Source organism: Carassius auratus, chromosome 2 (assembly GCF_003368295.1).
Source record: "Carassius auratus strain Wakin chromosome 2, ASM336829v1, whole genome shotgun sequence".
Classification (NCBI taxonomy): Eukaryota; Metazoa; Chordata; class Actinopteri; order Cypriniformes; family Cyprinidae; genus Carassius; species Carassius auratus.
In genome coordinates this window covers 28,004,917-28,025,677 of record NC_039244.1, presented here as the reverse complement: position 1 = coordinate 28,025,677, position 20,761 = coordinate 28,004,917, and the positions used below count along the sequence as shown (strand labels likewise).

The following is a 20,761-nucleotide window of genomic DNA, read 5'->3' as shown; positions in this document are numbered from 1 at the left end:
AAAACGGAAAAGCAACAAGAACACAACTAGATTATTTACTGTCGGCTACAACATCTGCACTCGAGCAATGGAACAGCAATGAAAACACTGCAGTAGCAATGAAACAAATCGTTTTTCACTGTTTCATACTGACAAGTAGTAACAAACTAAATTTTTTTATTAACGTTTTCAGAAGAAATCGCACTCTCCACAAAACTCCACATTGCCAGCAATGAGCTTGCTAATATGTTCTGAATTGGTTGTATCATTTCTGCTATGTGGCAGATGGGATATTTTTGTTGGTTGTTTTGTAGTTTCTTGGCAAAGTCAAAAGAGCACACCTTTTTATATAATAATCTGATCCCATGATTTATATGCATCTCATATGGGGTGGTGTTAGCGCAGTGGATAAGACACATGCCTTTGGTGTGAGAGACCCAGTTCGAAACCACTGTGAGACACCATTGTGTCCCTGAACAAGACACTTAACCCCTAGTTGCTCCAGAGGCGTGCAACCTCTAACATATATAGCAAATGTAAGTCGCTTTGGATAAAAGCGCCAGCTAAATGAATAAATGTAAATGTAAATCCCAATATCTCACAATCAGCCTTCAAATCTTTGTTGAGAATCTCCTCTACAAGCTGCACAGTTCAAGGTTCAATTCATGTATGTAATACAAATGACACAGGAAAAGTAATGCAACAAAATTTAATACTTAAGCCTAATTACACAGACACCAATTAACATCACTGGAGGTGATCCGTTGGTTTTCTACTTGACTCCATTATCCGACTGTGATACTTCCATTGGTTGTTGCTACATTACACTGCATTTGCATAAAGGCCCAGACACATCAAACAGATAAAAAAAGAACATCACCTCACATTTCCTGCGTTTTGGTCAGAAGGTTGTGCTTTAACATACCGCAAAGACTACAGTCCTCGGCCAACAAGCACATATGTTTTTGGCCTGTGTGAGCGAAAATTACTATTTTACTAAATTACCGAATATATAGTATTGGAAAACAAATACCGGGATGACCTACTACTTCCACCTGGATTCTGAAGTGCACATGCGGTGGACACTTTACTATCCCATGAGGCCACGGCAGAGGTTTTTTGAATAACAGTGAATTGACACAACTGACACTGGTATAGGGCTGTAGCTATCAAATATTTTAGTAATCGAGTATTCTACCAAAATTCCATCGATTAATCGAGTAATCAGATAAAATTAGTTTTTGCTTAATTAAAGTGCAATATTAATTATGCAAGAGAAAATAAGACTCCAGGGTCTCTTAAAATGAACAACTTTTTCATTATTTTTTTTTTAAATGCATAGAATGCAATGCATACATCAAAAATAAGCATTTAATTATTACCCATTGTTTCTCTGTCTTTACTTGTACTGTGAACAATGACAATAAAGTTGACAGATGAATTAAGTACATTTAAGTGCCATTCAGTTGGGGTTTTAAATAAAGCATTTTCTGAGATGCACATTAAACACATAAAACATTAATTTATCTTTTAATTATTTAAAATTTACTTAACTTTTTGGTAAACAAAGGGGATTTACTATAAAAAATAAAACATGGAAGAAATGTTGTGTGATTAAAACTTAAAAAAAAAAAAGTAAGATTTTTTTTTTTTAGTAGTAGGCTATGTACATTCTGTTTTTATGACTGGATTCCGCGATTCCCTCCGCGTTTTCTGCATCGCGGAAATCATAGGGCCCTAGTTGTGGTATGCCAGCTCTATCTTGCAATGGACAGATGCCACGACAAACTTTAAGTTGGCTTGAGAAAGCCTGGCCAGAAATTTTAAAGTTTAAAATTACATTTTAAGTTAAGTTAAAAAGTTTGTTAATTGCTATGCAGTTGCTAGGGTACCCATAGTGGTTGCTATGGTGTTTCCATGCGGTTGCTAGGGTACCCAGAGTGGTTGCTAAGGTGTTGCTATGCGGTTGCTACAGATAGATAGATAGATAGATAGATAGATAGATAGATAGATAGATAGAAACAGTCAGAAGAAAGACAGATATAGATAGATAGGTAGGTAGGTAGGTAGGTAGGTAGATAGATAGATAGATAGATAGATAGATAGAGTCTGAATGAGTTTGAATTGGTTTGAATGGGTTAGTAATAGTACATAGAAGGTAAGTCTGACGTTCTCTTTACGTTTGCCCGCGCCCTCAAATCAAAACACTGCTGACTCCTTGCAGTATGCAACTCAAAGAGTATAGAAGTTACTTCTATTTAAAATAAATTAAAAGAGGCTTCGAGGCAGAGGAATTTGCCTTGATAATTTTTTGTAATCGAGTTACTCTAGGAATCGTTTCAGCCCTACACTGGTAGGTCATGTGATGTGTAACAGCATGGCGGATGTAGTACTGTACTGTAGAATTTAGTAGACTAAATCTACAGTAAATTCAGTCGGCTTAAATCGAATGTGCAGTGTAGTGCATTTATTAAGCATTTCTCTAAAATTTCTGAACTCATGATATATGTTTCATGTTAAGGTTTTATCATGATAGACACTGATTTAACTGCAGTGACACACAACATGCCTTTATGTTAAAATTAAATAAAACCACTTCTCATTAAGAACAAGAACATGGTCTTATTAATGAAATACCAATGGTTATATAGACTATTCATGCATTCTTTATAGCAACTTTTTCCATATTCTTTATTCTTTAAAGCAGACATACAGGCGCATCTCAGTAAATTAGAATGTTGCGCAAAAGTTCATTTATTTCAGTAAATCAACTCAAATTGTGAAACTTGTGTATTAAATAAATTCAGTGCACACAGACTGAAGTAGTTTAAGTCTTCGGTTCTTTTAATTGTGTTGATTTTGGCTCACATTAAACTAAAACCCAACAATTCACTATCTCAAAAAATTTGAATATGACGGCATGCCAATCAGCTAATCAACTTAAAACACCTACAAAGGTTTACTGAGCCTTCATAATGGTCTCTCAGTTTGGTTCAGTAGGCAACACAATCATGGGGAATACTGCTGATCTGGCAGTTGTCCAGAAGACAATCACTGACACCCTTCACAAGGAGGACACGCCATAAACATTCATTGCCAAAGAAGCTGGCTGTTCAAAGAGTCCTGTATCCAAGCATGTTAACAGAAAGTTGAGTGGAAGTAAAAGTGTAGAAGTAAAAGATGCACAAAAACCGAGAGAACCGCAGCCTTATGAGGATTGTCAAGCAAAATTGATGAAAGAATTTGAGTGAACTTCACAAGGAATGGACTGAGGGTGGGGTCAAGGCATACAGATGTGTCAAGGAATTGGTCTACAGTTGTCGTATTCCTCTTGTTAAGCCACTCCTAAACCACAAACAATGTCAGAGGCGTCTTACCTGGGCTAAGGAGAAGAAGAATTGGATGTTGCCCGGTGGTCCAAAGTCCTCTTTTCAGATGAGAGCAAGTTTTGTATTTCATTTGGAAACCAAGGTCCTAGAGTCTGGAGGAAGGGTGGAGGAAGCTCATAGTACAAGTTGCTTAAAGTTAAGTTTCCATAGTCTGTGATGATTTGTGGTGCAATGTCATCTGCTGGTGTTGGTCCATGCAAGCCACTACACCCGTTTACCAAGAACTCTTGGAGCACTTCATGCTTCCTTCTGCTGTCCAGCTTTCTGAGCATGCTGATTTTATTTTCCAGCAGGATTTGGCACCTGCCCACACTGCCAAAAGCACCAAAAGTTGGTTAAATGACCATGATGTTGGTGTGCTTGACTGGCCAGCAAACTCACCAGACCTGAACCCCAGAGAGAATCTATGGGCTATTGTCAAGAGGAAGATGAGAAACAAGAGACCAAACAATGCAGATGAGCTAAAGGCCACTGTCAAAGAAACCTTGACTTCCATACTACCTCAGCAGTGCCACAAACTGATCACCTCCATGCCATGCCGAATTGAGGGAGTAATTAAAGCAAAAGGAGCCCGTACCAAGTATTGAGTACATGCAGTAAATAAACATACTTTTCTAGCAGGCCAACAATTCACTAACACATTTTTTTTTATTGTTCTTATGAAGTATTATAATTTGTTGAGATTGAACAAATTAGCGGTTGAATTGGTGGGGTTTTGTTAAATGTGAGCCAAAATCATCACAATTAAAATAACCAAAGACTTAAATGTGTGTACTGAATTTATTTAGTACATAGTTTCACAAATTGAGTTGAGTAACTGAAATGAACTTTTCCAGGACATTCCAATTTATTGACCTGCACCTGTTTTTATTTCTATAAATAAATTTAGATGAATCTTTACGGCTACTAAAGTCAAGAGCAGTGAGTGATTTTCTTTTGTTGCTTAATTAACATCAATGACTCAATTGCAACTAAATGAGTCCCTTTAAACCGAATGCACAGTTGCAATGGATGCAATGTTCTGATACGTTCTCTCTACTGTTCATGTTCACTTAAGAAGTTATCAACTGTGTTTACATGAAGACTTGTCAAAAGAGACAATTCAACATAATTTTGTCTGTAATTCTTTATTCATCTGACACGAAAGAGGCCACTCCCACACTGTGAGTGTATTCTTTAGTGTCAGCGCCCTGAAAACTGGACCGAATTAAGTTCTCTCTTGAGTCGTCAGATTTATCCATATGTCTGCTCTTCTCTTACTCCCACATATTGGAATTTTTGACCATTTTATGAGACATGTAGCAAGCGTATTTTAGCTTATGTCCTGCCAGTTCAAATGTACGCATCTTAGCTCATAACTATGAAGTAGATTCCTTCTGAATGAATCCCTTTCCAAATCGTCCCTCCCTAACATTTTTGACTCTTTTTTTTTATTCTTTGATAAAAATGTCAATAGATTTTCATCATAGTTTTTGTCATTCAAAAGTAGTTTTGGTTCGTTATTGTCTTATTGATATGGGTGGGAAAAAAATGTAGTTGACAAAAATGATTCGCCAACGAAATGAACACAGCTTTTGCAAACACCACTAAGTCAGGAAATATGTCTCAATGCAGCAAATAAACCATTTAAAGAGACTCAAAATGATTCATCATTCATAACTGCAATTTCGCAGCTGTTATACAGGATAAACTTTTAATCTAAGAGTTATGGTAAATTCATAAGAAAAACCATCAGAAGGTTTCTAGAGAGGGTGAGTGTGTACTGAAAGTACACTTCCATTTCTTTTACGCCCACACCATACCTCCTGATTTATTTTTCATCTCGTAACATCACCTGACATTTAATTACTTTGAGACTTGAGATCTGCGCTAGGCAGTCAACATCATCACCCTCGGCAAACCTGAATCACAATATAGTCTGGTAAAGAGTGGGCATGTATTATAAAGACGAGTGGGGAATCTATTAAACCGTCCTCCTCTGTAAACTTAATTTACCTAATGGAAGCCCTCTGATAAAGCAGCAGTGAATGCGGAGGAAAAGAGGCAGAAAACAGGATGGCTAGAATGATTTAGTGTTGTAACACCTCTACTGTCATGCTCAGAGAGACATCTTATGGAGGGAGAGAATAAGAGCCGTGTTGTTTTAAACACACTAGAGAACATGATGTTCTGCTATGCTGGAAACCTAAAGGGGTAATTCACCCAAAAATGAATATTCATCATTTTCTCACCCTCATGTTGTTCCAATCTAGTAGGACCTTTTTTCATTTGAAAGAGTACACCTGCTATTTAACTAATTTGATGTGGGGGTTCAACTGAATTGACTGGAAATCAATAATGACACTATTGTCTTGTGTAGTTGAACTATAGTTGAACTGAACTTGTTTCACAATTGATGAACTCTGATGAACTCTTCACAACATTGACCCTGTTATTGAACTAAACTGAATCAGCACTGGACTAAATTGAGCTGAATGACACTATTGTCTTCCATAGAGCTGCTTTTCAGCTGAAACTGAATTGGTTCCATAATTTCCTGTTTTTTATACTGTGAAGTTGCTTTGAAACTATGTGTATCATATGAAACCCTTTATACAGTGTAGGGAAACACAGATACAACTTTTTCCAGTACTCACCTGATACCGATACTTTCATTTCTGGTACTTGCCGATACAGAGTACAGATAACAATATTTTTATTGCATTTGTACATTTTGAAAAAATTGGGTAAAGAAACCAAAAGAGTATTAATTTATTAAATAGATACAGTCAAACCAAAATGTATTCAGATGCCTTCAACATTTCACATAATCAAGGTTCATTGCTCCATTTCAGTGGCTTAGTGCTGTAATCATGCGCTTTGCTGTAATGATGCAGGGTACCACTCATTATACATTTTCTAACTGTGACATTTTCACAAATAGAAGTCGCTTTTTTTTTATCTGAAACTCGCTGCGATTTATATTCCAAAGCCACTCATATAATGCAGAAAAACTCAAGCGAGCAAAGCGCAAAACATCATGCATGTACGTATCTGCACTGGTGCTGGACAAGTATAACGCACTGCCTAGTGCATTACACGCAGCCTGCTAGATTCACTTTCACCAGACAGTCATGCATGCCTAAGGTTGAAAATAAATTATGTTTGTAGCGAATGTCCCTATAAATGGTCTTATTTTTACAATTTAGTTTTAATCTAAATGTGTTTGCTAAGTGAGTGAACATCAAAGATCACAGAAGTGCGCAAGCTCTCTCTCTCCCTCCCTCTCCCAACCTATAAGTAACTTGTTGCATTGTTTTACTTACTTGTTTTTTACCTATCCGACCAAACCACAAACTTTCCAGTGGTTAAATGTATTCACTCGACAAGCTCAAGCATCTCTGCCGCCGCACGCTCAATCGACTCAGCTCGCACATGTCAGATATACATGCGTTAATAATAACTCAATTCTCCTGTCTGTTGTTCTGTTGGCTATGTTTCTTTGTCTGAATGTGGCACTTACCACATTCTGTGTGGTATCGGCATTTGGTATCAGGGCATGTACGAGAACAGGTGCCCAGTATCTGTATCGGAGCATCCCTAATGGGGTACAGAAAATAATCACACCCCTTGATAATAATTATATTTTGTTGCACTACGAAGGACTGAAATGCTCCAGGAAAGCTCTTTTCATGCTGAGCCAATCAAAATGACACAGATGATCACAGTTGGAAGTCAAATGGCTTTGTGTGTCATTGAGAAGGTGATTAGATACACCTAACTGAGTTTACAAGTCATTTTTAGGAGGGGGTGATTATTTTCCCAACTCAGCGATTCTGTTTTTTTTTATTTCTTACATGTTGGTATATTTTTCACTTGAATGTTATAAGTTGCACTGAAATGCACCTGGATAAAAAACAAATGCTGTGTCCATCTTCATTTCAGGCTGATTGGGGTGATTATTTTCTATATCCACTGTAAATACCGTATTTTTCGGACTATGAGTCGCATCAGTCCAAAAATACATCATGATGAGGAAAAAAAACATATATAAGTCACACTGGACTATAAGTCGCATTTATTTAGAACCAAGAGAAAACATTACCGTCTACAGCCGCGAGAGGGCGCTCTATGTTTTCAGTGTATGCTACAAGAGCACTGAGCAGCACAGAGCGCCCTCTCGCGGCTGGAGACGGTAATGTTTTCTCTTGGTTAATTTCTCTTTGTTCATGTCAAATTAATTTTAATAAATAAATCACACCTGACTATAAGTCCCAGGACCAGCCAAACTATGAAAAAAAAAGTGTGACTTATAGTAATTGTGTAATTGTGACTTGACTATAAGAAGTGAACCTGTACATTTTTTTTTTTTTTATCTGAAGCCATACAATAGCTTTGTGTGAGGAAAAGACTGAAATTATCTATTAAGATATTATTAACACTTTACAATAAGGTTCAATAGTTAACATTAATCAATTACTCTAGTTAACATGAACTTAAAATGAACAATACTTCTACAGCATTTATTAATCTTAGTTCATGTTAATTTCAAAATAACACAAAACTGTTAAATATTTCAAATGTTTTTGAAAAGACTCTCATGCTCAACAAGACTTGATTTATTTTGTCAGAAATACAGTAAAACTTTAATATTGTGAAATATTATTTCAATTTACAATTAAAATTTAAAAGAACAGTTTTTGATTTGTATATATTTCAGAATTTAATTTATTCCTGTGATGCAAAGCTGATTTTTCAGCAACCATTTCATCACTTTAGTTTCACATTTTCCTTTAGAAATCAATAAAAAATTATGATTTGGTGTTCAGATCTTATCAATTATTATTGTTGCTTATTTATTAACAATGGCTCTTATTATCATCAATATTGAAAACAGTTTTTGCTGATTAATATTTTTTGTGGAAACTATGAAATGCTTTCAGGATACTTTGATGAACAGAAAGTTCAATGAACAGCATTTATTAGAAATAGAAATCTTTTGTAACATTATAAATGGCTTTACTGATTATCAATTTAATGCATTTTTTCTTCTTTTCCTTTTTTTTTCTTTTTTAACTTTCAAGTTATGACACTCTTTGGAAACCTGAAATCTGGGTTCCATAGAAGACAGAAAGTCAAAGCTGTTAACCAAAGAAGGTTAAGTGAAAGCTGTCCACCCCTAATGGCTTGTGGGCATGTTGTTTCCACATGACAGACATGTGTTGCTCCAGATGTGACACAACTAGTCCATAATGTCAGAGGCCCAGACAGAGTGAGCAAGGTGACCGGGCCTTTGAGACTGGACTCATGTCCTTGTCAAGGCAGTCTGATGGTAAAAGACAGCAGGGACATCAGCCATGCATGACAGCTGTAAGACAGCGAGAGACAGGGGACAGAGACCTCCCCTCAGGTGCATATGCTGCCGTTTCAGCCACAGATGTGCCAGTAAAGTGAGTCATGACAGCCTGTGACCGTGGGGAAAGAGAGAATACTTCCACTTCCCAAAGCAACAGTCACTGTTAGAAACTAGCACTGGTTGACAGCTTGTTCAGAGCATAGGCTGATGAACCGGTGACCTAACCTACTTCGGTATGCTTGAAATGTCAGTTATTAAGAACAAAACTAAAACGATCACCATCATTTAGTATTATTTTATTATTTTTTCTGTTATGATTGTGAACTTTTTTCATTTTCATTTCAATATACTCACCTGCCAATTTTTTTAGACCTGTGTGAATTTATTTGCTTTTGTTGAACAGAAAAGAAGATATTCTGAAGAATGTAAACGGTGGAATTCAATGCCTCCCATCATTCTTTAGAATATTTTCATTTGTACTCAACAGAAGAAAGACACTCAGTAAAAACTTTAGGGACCAGTTCTCACTATTAACCATTTGCTTATTAGCATGCAAAATAATAGCATATTGGCTGTTTAGATAATTACAAAGTACATATTAAAGGGACAGTTCACACAAAAATGAAAATTACCTCATGATTTACTTTCCCATTTCTGAAGCAAAGTATTCTGAAGCAAACCATTATTTGTATAAGAAAATATCCATATTTAAAACTTTATAAACAGTAATCTCTGGCTTCCGCTAACTGCCTACACATATTCACAAGAGTGGCATTCCGGACGAATGCAGACGACTTAGGACGTAGACGATTTAGGAAGTCTCACGAGAACCAAATTTGGTTTACAGCAAAGGAAAATCAGTCTACTGTACTCTTGGCTTATACTGGAATCCTCCGACATTTGTCTTTACAAATCCTCATTTTGTACTTCTAATTTGTGACCAGTGTATTTTGTTTTCTTACGGTACACCTACATCTACGTCATCCGCTGAAGCGCTACTCTCTCATGTACGTGTGTGTGACAGTGGATTATGGTTTACAAAGGTTTAAATATGGATATTTTTCTTACACAAACGCATAGCTTCACTTCAGATGGTCTTTATTAACCCCTTGGAGCCATGTGAGGCACATTTTATGATAGATGGATGCACTTTTTTGGGCTTTAAAATCTCGACCACTATTCACTGCCATCATAAAACCTGGAAGGGACAGGACATTTTTTTTTTTTTTTAAGTATGAAGTTATGTACACCTAGGATGGCTTGAAAGTGAGTAAATCATGGGGTAATTTATTTTATTTTTGGGTGAATCACTTCTTTAATGCCTTATTCTGCATGACCATATTTTAGATGATCCCTTATCATCAGATGGTCATTATTTTGTATATTTGGTGAAATTAAATGTGTATATGCAGTTTAAGGTATATATATATATATATAAAATGTATTTTCCACATACTGTACATTATTGTTTCTCCTCTATGCCCCTCCTTTCTGAAAGGTCTCGATTTTTACAAAGCTCATCAGTTTGAAAAGTGAAGTGTGCTCTGATTGGCCAGTTATCCAGTTTATTGTGATTAGCCTCAAGCCTCAAGCGTGTGACAGAAATGTTAAACCCCTTAACATACTGTGATGCATGCCCCAGTCAGAACACCGGCGCGACAAGACAATAACAATAAAACCCATTACAAACAAGCCATTTGTTGCATCCAGTGGGGACATAATTAAGGATTATAATGACCAGTTCTGCAATTGTGATTAGAGATCAGATTAGGGGGGCACGGACGAGTCTTGACTTTTATAAAGAATATCTCTTTGAGTTGAAAACTTTAGTCTTTGCAACTTTAGGGATTTAATCAATTCACAAACAGTGTGTAACATTTCAAAGAGAAAGGAAAATTTTAAATCGCATCATATGACTCCTTTAAACCTACTCCATACACTCTCAGGAAAAAGGTACAAAAGTTGTCACTGGAGTGGTACCTTTTCAAAAGGCACATCTTTGTACCTAAAGAGTCCATATTAGTCCTGTACCTTAAAGGTACATATTAAAGTGAACATGTTTGTACCTAAAATGTACAAATGTGTACCCTTTGAAAGGATACCACCCCATTGACAGCTTTTGTACATTTATTTCTGAGAGCGAACATTAACTTAACAACTACCTTTGCTGAGGGGAAACTGAATATACGTTCCCTAATGTGTTCCCTAATCCTAAATGATTACTGCAATATGCCTTTAATCATGTGATGTAGACAATAGGTACAGCCTCATTTGACTGGTTTATCCTAAAGAACTAAGAATCTAACTTCCATTAGATTTAGGAAAATTTTGTAGAATTCTTTTTTCCCCTTCCAGCCAAAAGAAAAAAATAAATGCAAAAAGGACACTGGATGGGATCCAAGAAATTCAGCTTCAAGATGATAAGGGACGTGTGTAATCACTTATCTAATTGTGTATGCCTGCAGCAGACTTAAATAAATAAACAAGATAATTCATTCATTTACGTGAACACTGCAGAATGCACTGAAATAGTATTATTATTATTCAAAAAGTTTCCATGGTCCATAGTTCAGTATAACTTGGTTTTCAATTAGAAATGTTTTTTTTTTTTTTTCAGTAACCAACAATATTAATAAAAAGAATAATAATAATAAATCAGAAAGCATGGAAGACTTAAACGATTTAGCTAAGTGAGCTGTACATGTTAATTAGTTATAAATTATCTTTGAAGATTAAAAAAAGGTATAATGTTGTTTACATAATCTGACTTTTAACCCTGAGTAAATAATGAAATAATGTAGTAATGCAAGCTTTCTGGTCAAAAGCACTGTAGTTTCAGATGAATTAGGATTCAGATAGGTCCAAATTTAATTTAATTTTAATGATATATGCTGCTATTCAAATACAGCTACAGTAAGTCAAATTAATTCACTACAAAATGATGCTAAGGAATCTAATATGTGATTATCTAGTCTTATCCACACACTGACTGCATTACAGAATAGTCTGACAGCAGAGAAAACCTGTAATATATATATATATATATATATATATATATATATATATATATATATATATATATATATGATTTTCTTTTCAGATTAGTAAACCAAGAAATACTACTGCCATCTTGTGGCCTACATGTTTCATGGCACAATGCTGCCAATGCTGTTAGTTTTTTAGTCTCTAGCACCCATTTATCATTACATGGATCACTTTTTTGAAACTCTTCTCACAGTAAGCTCAACAGCAGTCTTCACGGGTCAAACTGTGGCTCATTGCTTTGGCACAAAATGCATTTAATGACTCCATCAAACTGAATTATTTTCTCACTAAGACAACCACCACCAAAATTCCTACAAAATGTACATACATGCCATTTGCATGTTGGCATACACTTTTCAAAATGGATAAAAATTATGTTCAAAACTTAACATAATACAAAACTGAATAAGACTGTAATGTAAAATCACACATATTTGGAGTAACTTTTGTTACAGTACTGTAGCTGTGGTCATGCTCTCCAAACTTTCCTGCTCCTATTTGGATTTGATATTCTTTCCAGCCCCTTCACCAAAGGTCAACTGCAGTCGCACAGATCCCATCTGAGACTAGGCCTTCCTTCTTTTTGTCTTCCGCCCTCTTGGACATTTTCCTCTTGTTTTATTTGAGCACTTTGTTTTGACCTGAAGCCAAAGGACCCTTTTGTAGCTACTGTACTTTATTCACAGTAAGGTTCTGAATAATGGTGTTTAAATAATTCAGCTCGCTCAAGTTCACATAGCGAGGACTGTCTGCTAAATGTGTTTTGAAGAGAAGGTTTAACAGATCTTTCTATTAGAAAAGTCATATTTATCATACTGGATGCTTCTAATGCTTCATTAAATTAGACTGCTTGCTCTGGAACATTTCAAACGGGTTAATAAGGCCTGTCGCTCATTAAAAAAAAATTGGCTCAACGCCAAACACTCATTAAAAAAAAATATATTAATTAAGCCAGACCAAAGAAAATATATAAATATTATTATTACATATATTTTAAATTTTCACATTAAAAGGGACATTCAATTATGAAAGCCAGTTTCAGCCACAATATAAAAAAAAAAAAATCAATGAATGAATAAATGAAAGTGACTTTTTTCTAGCAATTCAGAGAAAATAAATTTATAAGAATAAAAATTGTGAGATATAAACAAAAAAAAATAAATAATGAGATAAAAAGCCAAGATTATTTTCATTATTTTTTTTTTAATCAGTGGTGGAAACAATCTTAAATATTAAATGGCCAGTCCACCCAAAAATACAATGTTGGTTACCAAAATTCATCCAAATATTTTATATTACGTTCCACAGAAGAAAGAAAATCATACGTTTTGAATATCATCCCTTTAAGAGCATGCCTATAAGCAGGGATGCACATCATTTTTTTCCGCCTGGTTCTCATAAGAGAACCTTGAGATTCCTCACACTGCATATAGCGTGACCCATTAAAGGCAACTATAAAAAATTAATTAATAATAGTTATTATACTTTATTTTTTTTATTTTTTTTATTAAATAATAGTAAATAAACTAAATAATAGTGTGTGATATTATTACAAATAAAAAGCAGTCCTAGTATTAAATACAAATGCATTTATTTTATAGTAAATAAACTTAAAAATAAAATGCTAATATTTCCTACTACATTGTTTGCCTCTTTAAGAAGAATCGCTTTATGTATTCCCCAATTTTAAGTCGCTTTGGATAATAGCGTCTAAAAATAAATAAATAAAAGCGTTTTCATCATATCCAAACTTAAAATCAGCAGGCTTTTATTTTGGCAGGTTGCCGCCAAGTAAGTATACGCGCTTCCGGATTTAGCACTGCTGCTGATTAAAGAGCGTCAGTGGATGCTAGAAAAAACTGCTAGAAAAAATGTCAGAATTGTGAGATAAGTCACTTTCATTTATTCATTCATTGATTTTTTTGTTATACTGTGGCTGAAACTGGCTTTCATAATTGAATGTCCATAAAGCGATATATACCGTATTTTTCGGACTATAAGTCGCACCTGAGTATAAGTCGAATCAGTCCAAAAATACATCATGATGAGGAAAAAACATATATAAGTCGCACTGGACTATAAGTCGCATTTATTTAGAACCAAGAACCAAGAGAAAACATTACCGTCTACAGCCGCGAGAGGGCGCTCTATGTCTTCAGTGTAGACTACAGGAGCACGGAGCGGCATAGAGCGCCCTCTCGCGGCTGGAGACGGTAATGTTTTCTCTTGGCTCATTTCTCTGGGTTCATGTCAAATTAATTTTGATAAATACGTCGCACCTGACTATAAGTCGCAGGACCAGCCAAACTTTGAAAAAAAGTGTGACTTATAGTCCGGAAAATACGGTACATATATATATAAACACCAAAAGGGCTAATTAACTCTATTTACTACAGAAGATTCACTGCATTTTCCAAGGAAAGTCAAGATCATTTAGAGACTAACAGCTTCTTTACTTGCCTCTTTATTGGCGGTTCTACAGGGGACGTCAGATTGATAGTATCCTTGGTGATCTCCACTTTGCGGACACTTCCGAAAAAGTCAGTGATGAGGACGCTCCCCGGATCCCTCTGGAACAGGTCAGTTCGGTGACCCGGAGTGGACACACACTGACTCTGCGGGCACACCTTAAACTGAAACAAACACACAACTATCAGTCAAATGAGACTGAGACACACAAACAAAGAGATTAATTATGGGTTGCCAAGTTCTAAGAGCGCATTCATTCCCAAATGGATTTGCAGTTTAATAGAACTGCAAGCTGTCAGAAATGAACACAAAAGAAAAAAGAACAAGAATTACCATTTAAATAACATCTGTTCCCACACATCCAGATATGGAAAGTGCAGGAAAGTGTCATTAAACTTGTGAATTCTTATGAAAACGGACTCTGAAAATTAATGAAAATCGGTTTGAAAATGAAACATGGACATGAAAATGTAATCAGTAACAGCTGTTTAAACTGGGATGATCATTCATAGAGGTTTTCAAAAAAACATGAAACCAATGAAATTAAAATGTTGCATACATTCCATCCTAAACAATTAAACATTTGTTTATTTATGTACAGAGTTACGGTTAGGTTTAGGTCATTATCTAAACATTTAATAAATCTAAATTTGGGACTTTTGACTCTTAATCCACCCTACGCTCTAAATCATCCTTTTTACTATGACCTCAGGATGCAATATTTTAAGAACCAATCCTGTCCAGCTGGAATGAGGTGTGTGTGGGGGGAAGGAGGGGGTCGACATTAAATTGCATTCACAGTTCATTTTTTTTTCTTCCCCAATGTGATATATTTCAATGAATATTCCAAAACTGAACATTGAATGAGATTCAATAATGTCTGATTTTATTCTCTGGGAAATGATTGGATTGTGAAAAGTGGACTTTCTGTATCAGAATGGATCCAGACTTGAATGCGGGTTTGCAGTTGATTGCGGAAAGAATGGACATTTTTTGACCTGCTGGGAGCTGAGATCATGACTGGGGAATGGAGACATATTTTCCCCCTCTGGAATAGAGTGAACATATGAATAATGCACAATAAGACCAATAATGTGGACTAAGATTTTTGATTTAACAGGAACATGTGCAGACGTATATCAGCTAACAATAACGACCGCAATATAAAATAATAGAAAACACAGAAATATAAAACAGTTTTAAAATGATACAAACCTACCTAATCAGGATCATTTAATACAATTAACAAAAACATCAAGAAGAGCTCGTTTGAAAATGTTTGATGAATGAAAGCATTTGAGAATAAAAGCAACAACTAAATGGTAATAAAAAAACAAAAAAAAAAACAACAACATTTGGATTAAAGACCAAGTAGTTTTGTAAATTACTGACTATTTGAATGTTAATGAAAAGAAAAAGCAGCTTTTAATGAAAACATCACCATCCAGCAATTCTAATTAACATCAACAGTTTAATAATATTAATAATAATGATAATAATGATAATAAAAACATAAACATTTAACATCTAACCCTTTAAAATTTAGTAGCACAGTGAAAGCCAGAAAGAAATTTCACAATCTCTCTGACGACAGTGAAAGAGAGATCATTCATGAGAGTTCAAGTGCTCCTTTTCCATCAACATTAAAACCTCTCTCTTTCTCCCGCGGGAAATCAATAATAACGTTGCTAATCCAGTAGAATGGAGAGAGAGCGAGAGAAGAGCATGGGGAACAAAACAGCACCAGAAAAAGAGGCTGTTGTTGGACCCGTTTGATCTAGGAAGCACTGTGCCAAGCAGAGAGGATGTGGAGGGCAGGAGAGATCAAAATGGATTGTGGGAGTTGGTGGGACTCCAACCACACAGATGAATGGAAGAGAAACTCAAGCTCAGCCAGGTCTTCAGAGAAAAGGTCTCCCTCCTGACTGTTTCAAAGCTGTCTGACCTACACCTGTATTAGCCACTCTGTTTAAAGTGACCTGTGGTCCACTAAGGCTGTTCTTTTCATCTGAGGCGACAGGACGTCTTTGTGATGGATGCTTTTTAAGTTCAGTTCGTACCAGTGGAATTATAAACAGGCACCAAACACACACACACACCCACTCTTACCAGATCGTTCATGTTGGCCTGGCTAGCGGGGTGGACTTCCTCCAGGAACTCCAGTAAGTAGAAGGTGTACTTGTCCATCAAATGCACTCCTATTCCCAAGTCTGGCTGATGCTGTATGGATAAAACAAAACAGGAGAACCAACTCCAATTTCATATCCTCTCCTAATAATTTAAAATCTTTATTAACTATAACAGTTCAGGGCTTTCAAGGGAGTCATGGTGTACAGATTTAGAGTCTAGTTAAGTGTACTGTAGCGTGTTCACCAAGTCCAATGTAACTAGATAAAACTATATAAAATATTTGCAATAAATTTTTTTAAATGTAATTTAAATGTATTTTAAATGTATATTTTGTCATTTTTATATACATACACAGTACAGACCAAAAGTTTGGAAACATTACTATTTTTAATGTTTTTGAAATAAGTTTCTTCTGCTCATCAAGCCTGCATTTATTTGATCAAAAATACAGAAAAAATAATTGTTTTTTTTTATTTATTATACTTTAAATTATCATTTATTTATGTGATGCAAAGCTGAATTTTTAGGATCATTATCACATGATCCTTTAGAAATTATTCTAATATGATGATTCATTGTCAAAGTTGGAAACAGTTCTGCTGCTTAATATGTTTTCAGAACGCGTGATACTTTCTTAGGATACTTTGATGAATAAAAAGTAAAAAAAAAAAAAGTTTTTAAAATATAAATATTTTGTAATAACAATATACACTACTTGTCAGTAATTTGGGGTCAGTAATTTTTTTTCTTGTTAATAAAATCAATACTTTTATTCAGCAAGGATGTGTTAAATTGATAAAACGTTTTTTTTTCTTTTTGAATAAATGCAGTTCTTTTTAACCTTTTATTCATCAAATATATTAGACAGCAGAACTGTTTCCAACACTCATAATGAATCAGAATATGATTGACACTGAAGGCTGGAGTAATGATGCGGAAAATGATGCTTTATATATTTATATATATATAATTTTATCTCGTCAAAGTTTATTCTTTTTCACATATTTTGTCAAATTTTGAAACATTCAAAAATGTGTAAACATGTATTAAAGCATGTATTAAACATAAATATGTATTAAAAAAAATACTGTACATATTGTTCTGCCTCATTTTATTACACTAGACCAAATAGTAATAAACCATTCAGAATAAGTTTTGACAAGATTAAGAATCCTTAACAAGATTATCAATGCTCACATAGCTGGTCAGATTAAACATTTTAGACACACTTCCATTCAAAGGTTTGAGGTCGGTAAAATTTGTATTTTTTTGTTTTTGAATGACTGCATTTATTTGAGCAAAAATACAGTAAAAACTGTAATATTGTGAAATATTACTACAATTTAATTTCATTCTAATTGACTTTAAATGTGATATCTTCCAGTCTTCAGTGACACATGATCCGTCAGAAATCATTCTGATCCTAATTCTAATATGTTGATTTGGTGATCAAGATACAGTTATTATTGTCAGTGCTGAAAAAGGCTGAGATGCTGAATATTTCTGTGGGAACGGAGATATTTTTTTCAGCATTCTTTGACAAACAAAAAGTTCAAAGGAACTGCATTTATTTTTTCTCCATTATAAATGCCTTTACAGTCACTTTTTATTAATTTAATGCATCCTTGCTTAACAAAAGTATTCATTCATTTATTTTATAAAGATCCTTAATTATTCAAAGCAGTCAGCACTCGTTACACATTATACTCGATGCTTGTTTGGTTTGTTCCCAGACCTCATCATGGTCTATTTAAACTCCAAAAACCTTGTTATCTATGATTTTTATGTCAATGATTTTCAAAGGTTTTGCAGAACAGCTTCAGCTAAATGTTAACTGTCAGGTGTGCAGAAGGTTAAACTCACAGAGAGCGAGTCCTCTCCCACTTGGCTGCTGGCCAGGGCCATGAGGTTGGGCGAGTAAAACCTCTCGTACATGGAGGCCCCCTGGCACGTGTCTATGATGAACAACAACTCGTTGTACCTGCAAAGAAAGGAGGCCGTTTTAGAGCCGGTGGATACTTGGCAGTTTGAAATGATTTTCCTTCTATAACATTGCAATCTAATGTTGTTTAGAATTAAAGCCGGTGGTGAAGTAAGAATAGCCAGATCTGACCTCCAGCACAGGGAACAAGGCTCTGTGAGCAACGTTCACTACACGACCAACACAGCGCTCACTGCAAGCCGTTGCCACGGTAACAAAGAACTCAAAGAATGCTCCATTCACAAAATAAAATATATAATAAAAAATAGAAACCATTTCTGGCCATCTCTGACTAGCGAGAGAGAGAGAGAATGAGAATGAGAAGGCTTGGAATCACACGAGAACATAAGATGTAATGAGGGGAGCAATCACGCACAATAGGGGCTTTACTAATTTATTGGATCAAGCCTGGAATTACCACATTGACAGGCACAAAACATCCTTTGCTGTAGTCCTCGACAGGAAGAGAAGAAGCTCTCATTGCACCTAACTCTAGCCTCCCACAATATTTACACAGTGCTCAAACCTAAACAGCTTATTAGAGCATTTATAACACACAATTAATACGTTAGGCAGCTGCAGCACTTCAGCCGTGTGCTGTACATCAACACTGTGTCCAGGAGCCACACGATGAAGGCGAAACTGCAGATTTTATGTTGTGCTTTGATGTCATTTGAAGTGCGTTTTGGGATTTGTTTTGGTCAGTTTCTGCAATGCGCTCTCTGCAGTAAGTAAGTATTAAACTGAATGAATACATTTGCTGATATGACAGGAACTGTGACATTGCTTATATTCAGCGGTTGAATAAGCATTCAATGAACATTTATACAGAGTAACTTAAGTACTTTTATTTTTCCTCCTCCAATGAAAAGAGTTTCAAATGAAACCAAGCCGCTACTAAATGAATCTGTCTGTTGAGTGCTAATAAAGATAGTTGTTGTTTTATTCCTGAATAAATCAGGGATGAACCTACAGTGCATGAGGATATAGGGAAAAATTCAAACTAGATCCTGTATGTGTGTGCGTGTGTGTGTGTGTGTATACAGTACAGACCAAAAGTTTGGAAACATTACTATTTTTAATGTTTTTGAAACAGGTTTCTTCTGTTCATCAAGCCTGCATTTATTTGATCAAAAATACGGAAAAACTGTAAAATTGTGAAATATTATTACAACTTAAAATAATAGTTTTCTATTTGAATATATTTGAGAAAAAAAAATTTATTCCTGTGATGCAAAGCTGAATTTTCAGCATCATTACTCCATTCAGTGTCACATGTAACATCCAGTCTATCACATGATCATTTAGAAATCATTCTAATATTCTGATTTATTATGAGTGTTGGAAACAGTTCTGTGGTCTAATATATTTGATGAATAAAAGGTTAAAAAGAACTGCATTTATTCAAAAAAAAAAAAATTCTAATAATATATTTTCTTTACTATCGCTTTTTATCAATTTAACACATCCTTGCTGAATAAAAGTATTGATTTTATTTAAAAAGAAGAAAGAAAAACAATTACTGATCCAAAATTACTGACCAGTAGTGTATATTGTTATTACAAAATATTTATATTTTAAAAACATAGCTTCTTTTTTTTTCACATGTTCTGAAAAAAAAAATTAAGCAGCAGAACTGTTTCAAACTTTGACAATGAATCATCATAGAATAATTTCTAAAGGATCATGTGATAATGATCCTAAAAATGTAGCTTTGCATTACAGAAATAAATGAAATATAATAAATTTAAAAACAATTATTTTAAATTGTAATAATATATCACAACATTAAAAAATGTTCTGTATTTTTGATCAAATAAATGCAGGCTTGATGAGCAGAAGAAACTTCTTTCAAAAACATAAAAAATAGTAATGTTTCCAAACTTTTGGTCTGTACTGTATATATATTATTATTATTTTATTTTTATTTTTTTTTACTAACTTAATTATTGTTATTGGTAATAATTTTTTAAAATCATACTAACAATTAATATTATTATTTAGTAATAATAACAACAACACATTTTCATCCAAATCATTTTACAGTACACTTGTTATAGTGGCAGTCTCCCTGTAACAACCCAAAGTTAAGTGGCTCTGTCAAGGGTATAACAGTGATATCGATGGATAGAGGGTGGGATTCAAACCTATAACCATTCGTTCACCAGGACAGATCTTTTACCACAACACTGAGATTGTCATAAATCAAACTTATGTGATAAATCATGATGCTACAGTTACTGTGTGTCCACTGCATCTCTTTCAATAATTACCTTCTCTTTTGCCACATCTGCTCAAAAGCATCAGCCAGCTCCATGTTGCTGATCTCCTCAGAGTCCTGAAACTTCAGGAAGCCGTTTCCACCGTGACCTGTGGAAACAGAGACCCACAGATTCAGAAAAAAGAAGAAGAAATGCAGAAAAGCCAGTAATG

The 20,761-nt window shown here is 34.9% G+C and overlaps 1 protein-coding gene across 1 annotated transcript in view; it reads right to left on the bottom strand.

The window, feature by feature from the left end:
* Positions 1-20,761, bottom strand: part of LOC113039173 (GPI-anchor transamidase-like) — a 38,292-nt gene that overhangs the window by 13,296 nt on the left and 4,235 nt on the right. Inside the window, exons 6-9 of the mRNA XM_026197068.1 lie at positions 20,602-20,698; positions 18,211-18,328; positions 16,327-16,437; positions 14,209-14,381 (exon numbers count right to left, since the gene is read on the bottom strand). Coding sequence (XP_026052853.1) covers positions 14,209-14,381; positions 16,327-16,437; positions 18,211-18,328; positions 20,602-20,698 — 499 coding nt within the window. The remainder of the gene's footprint in view (positions 1-14,208; positions 14,382-16,326; positions 16,438-18,210; positions 18,329-20,601; positions 20,699-20,761) is intronic.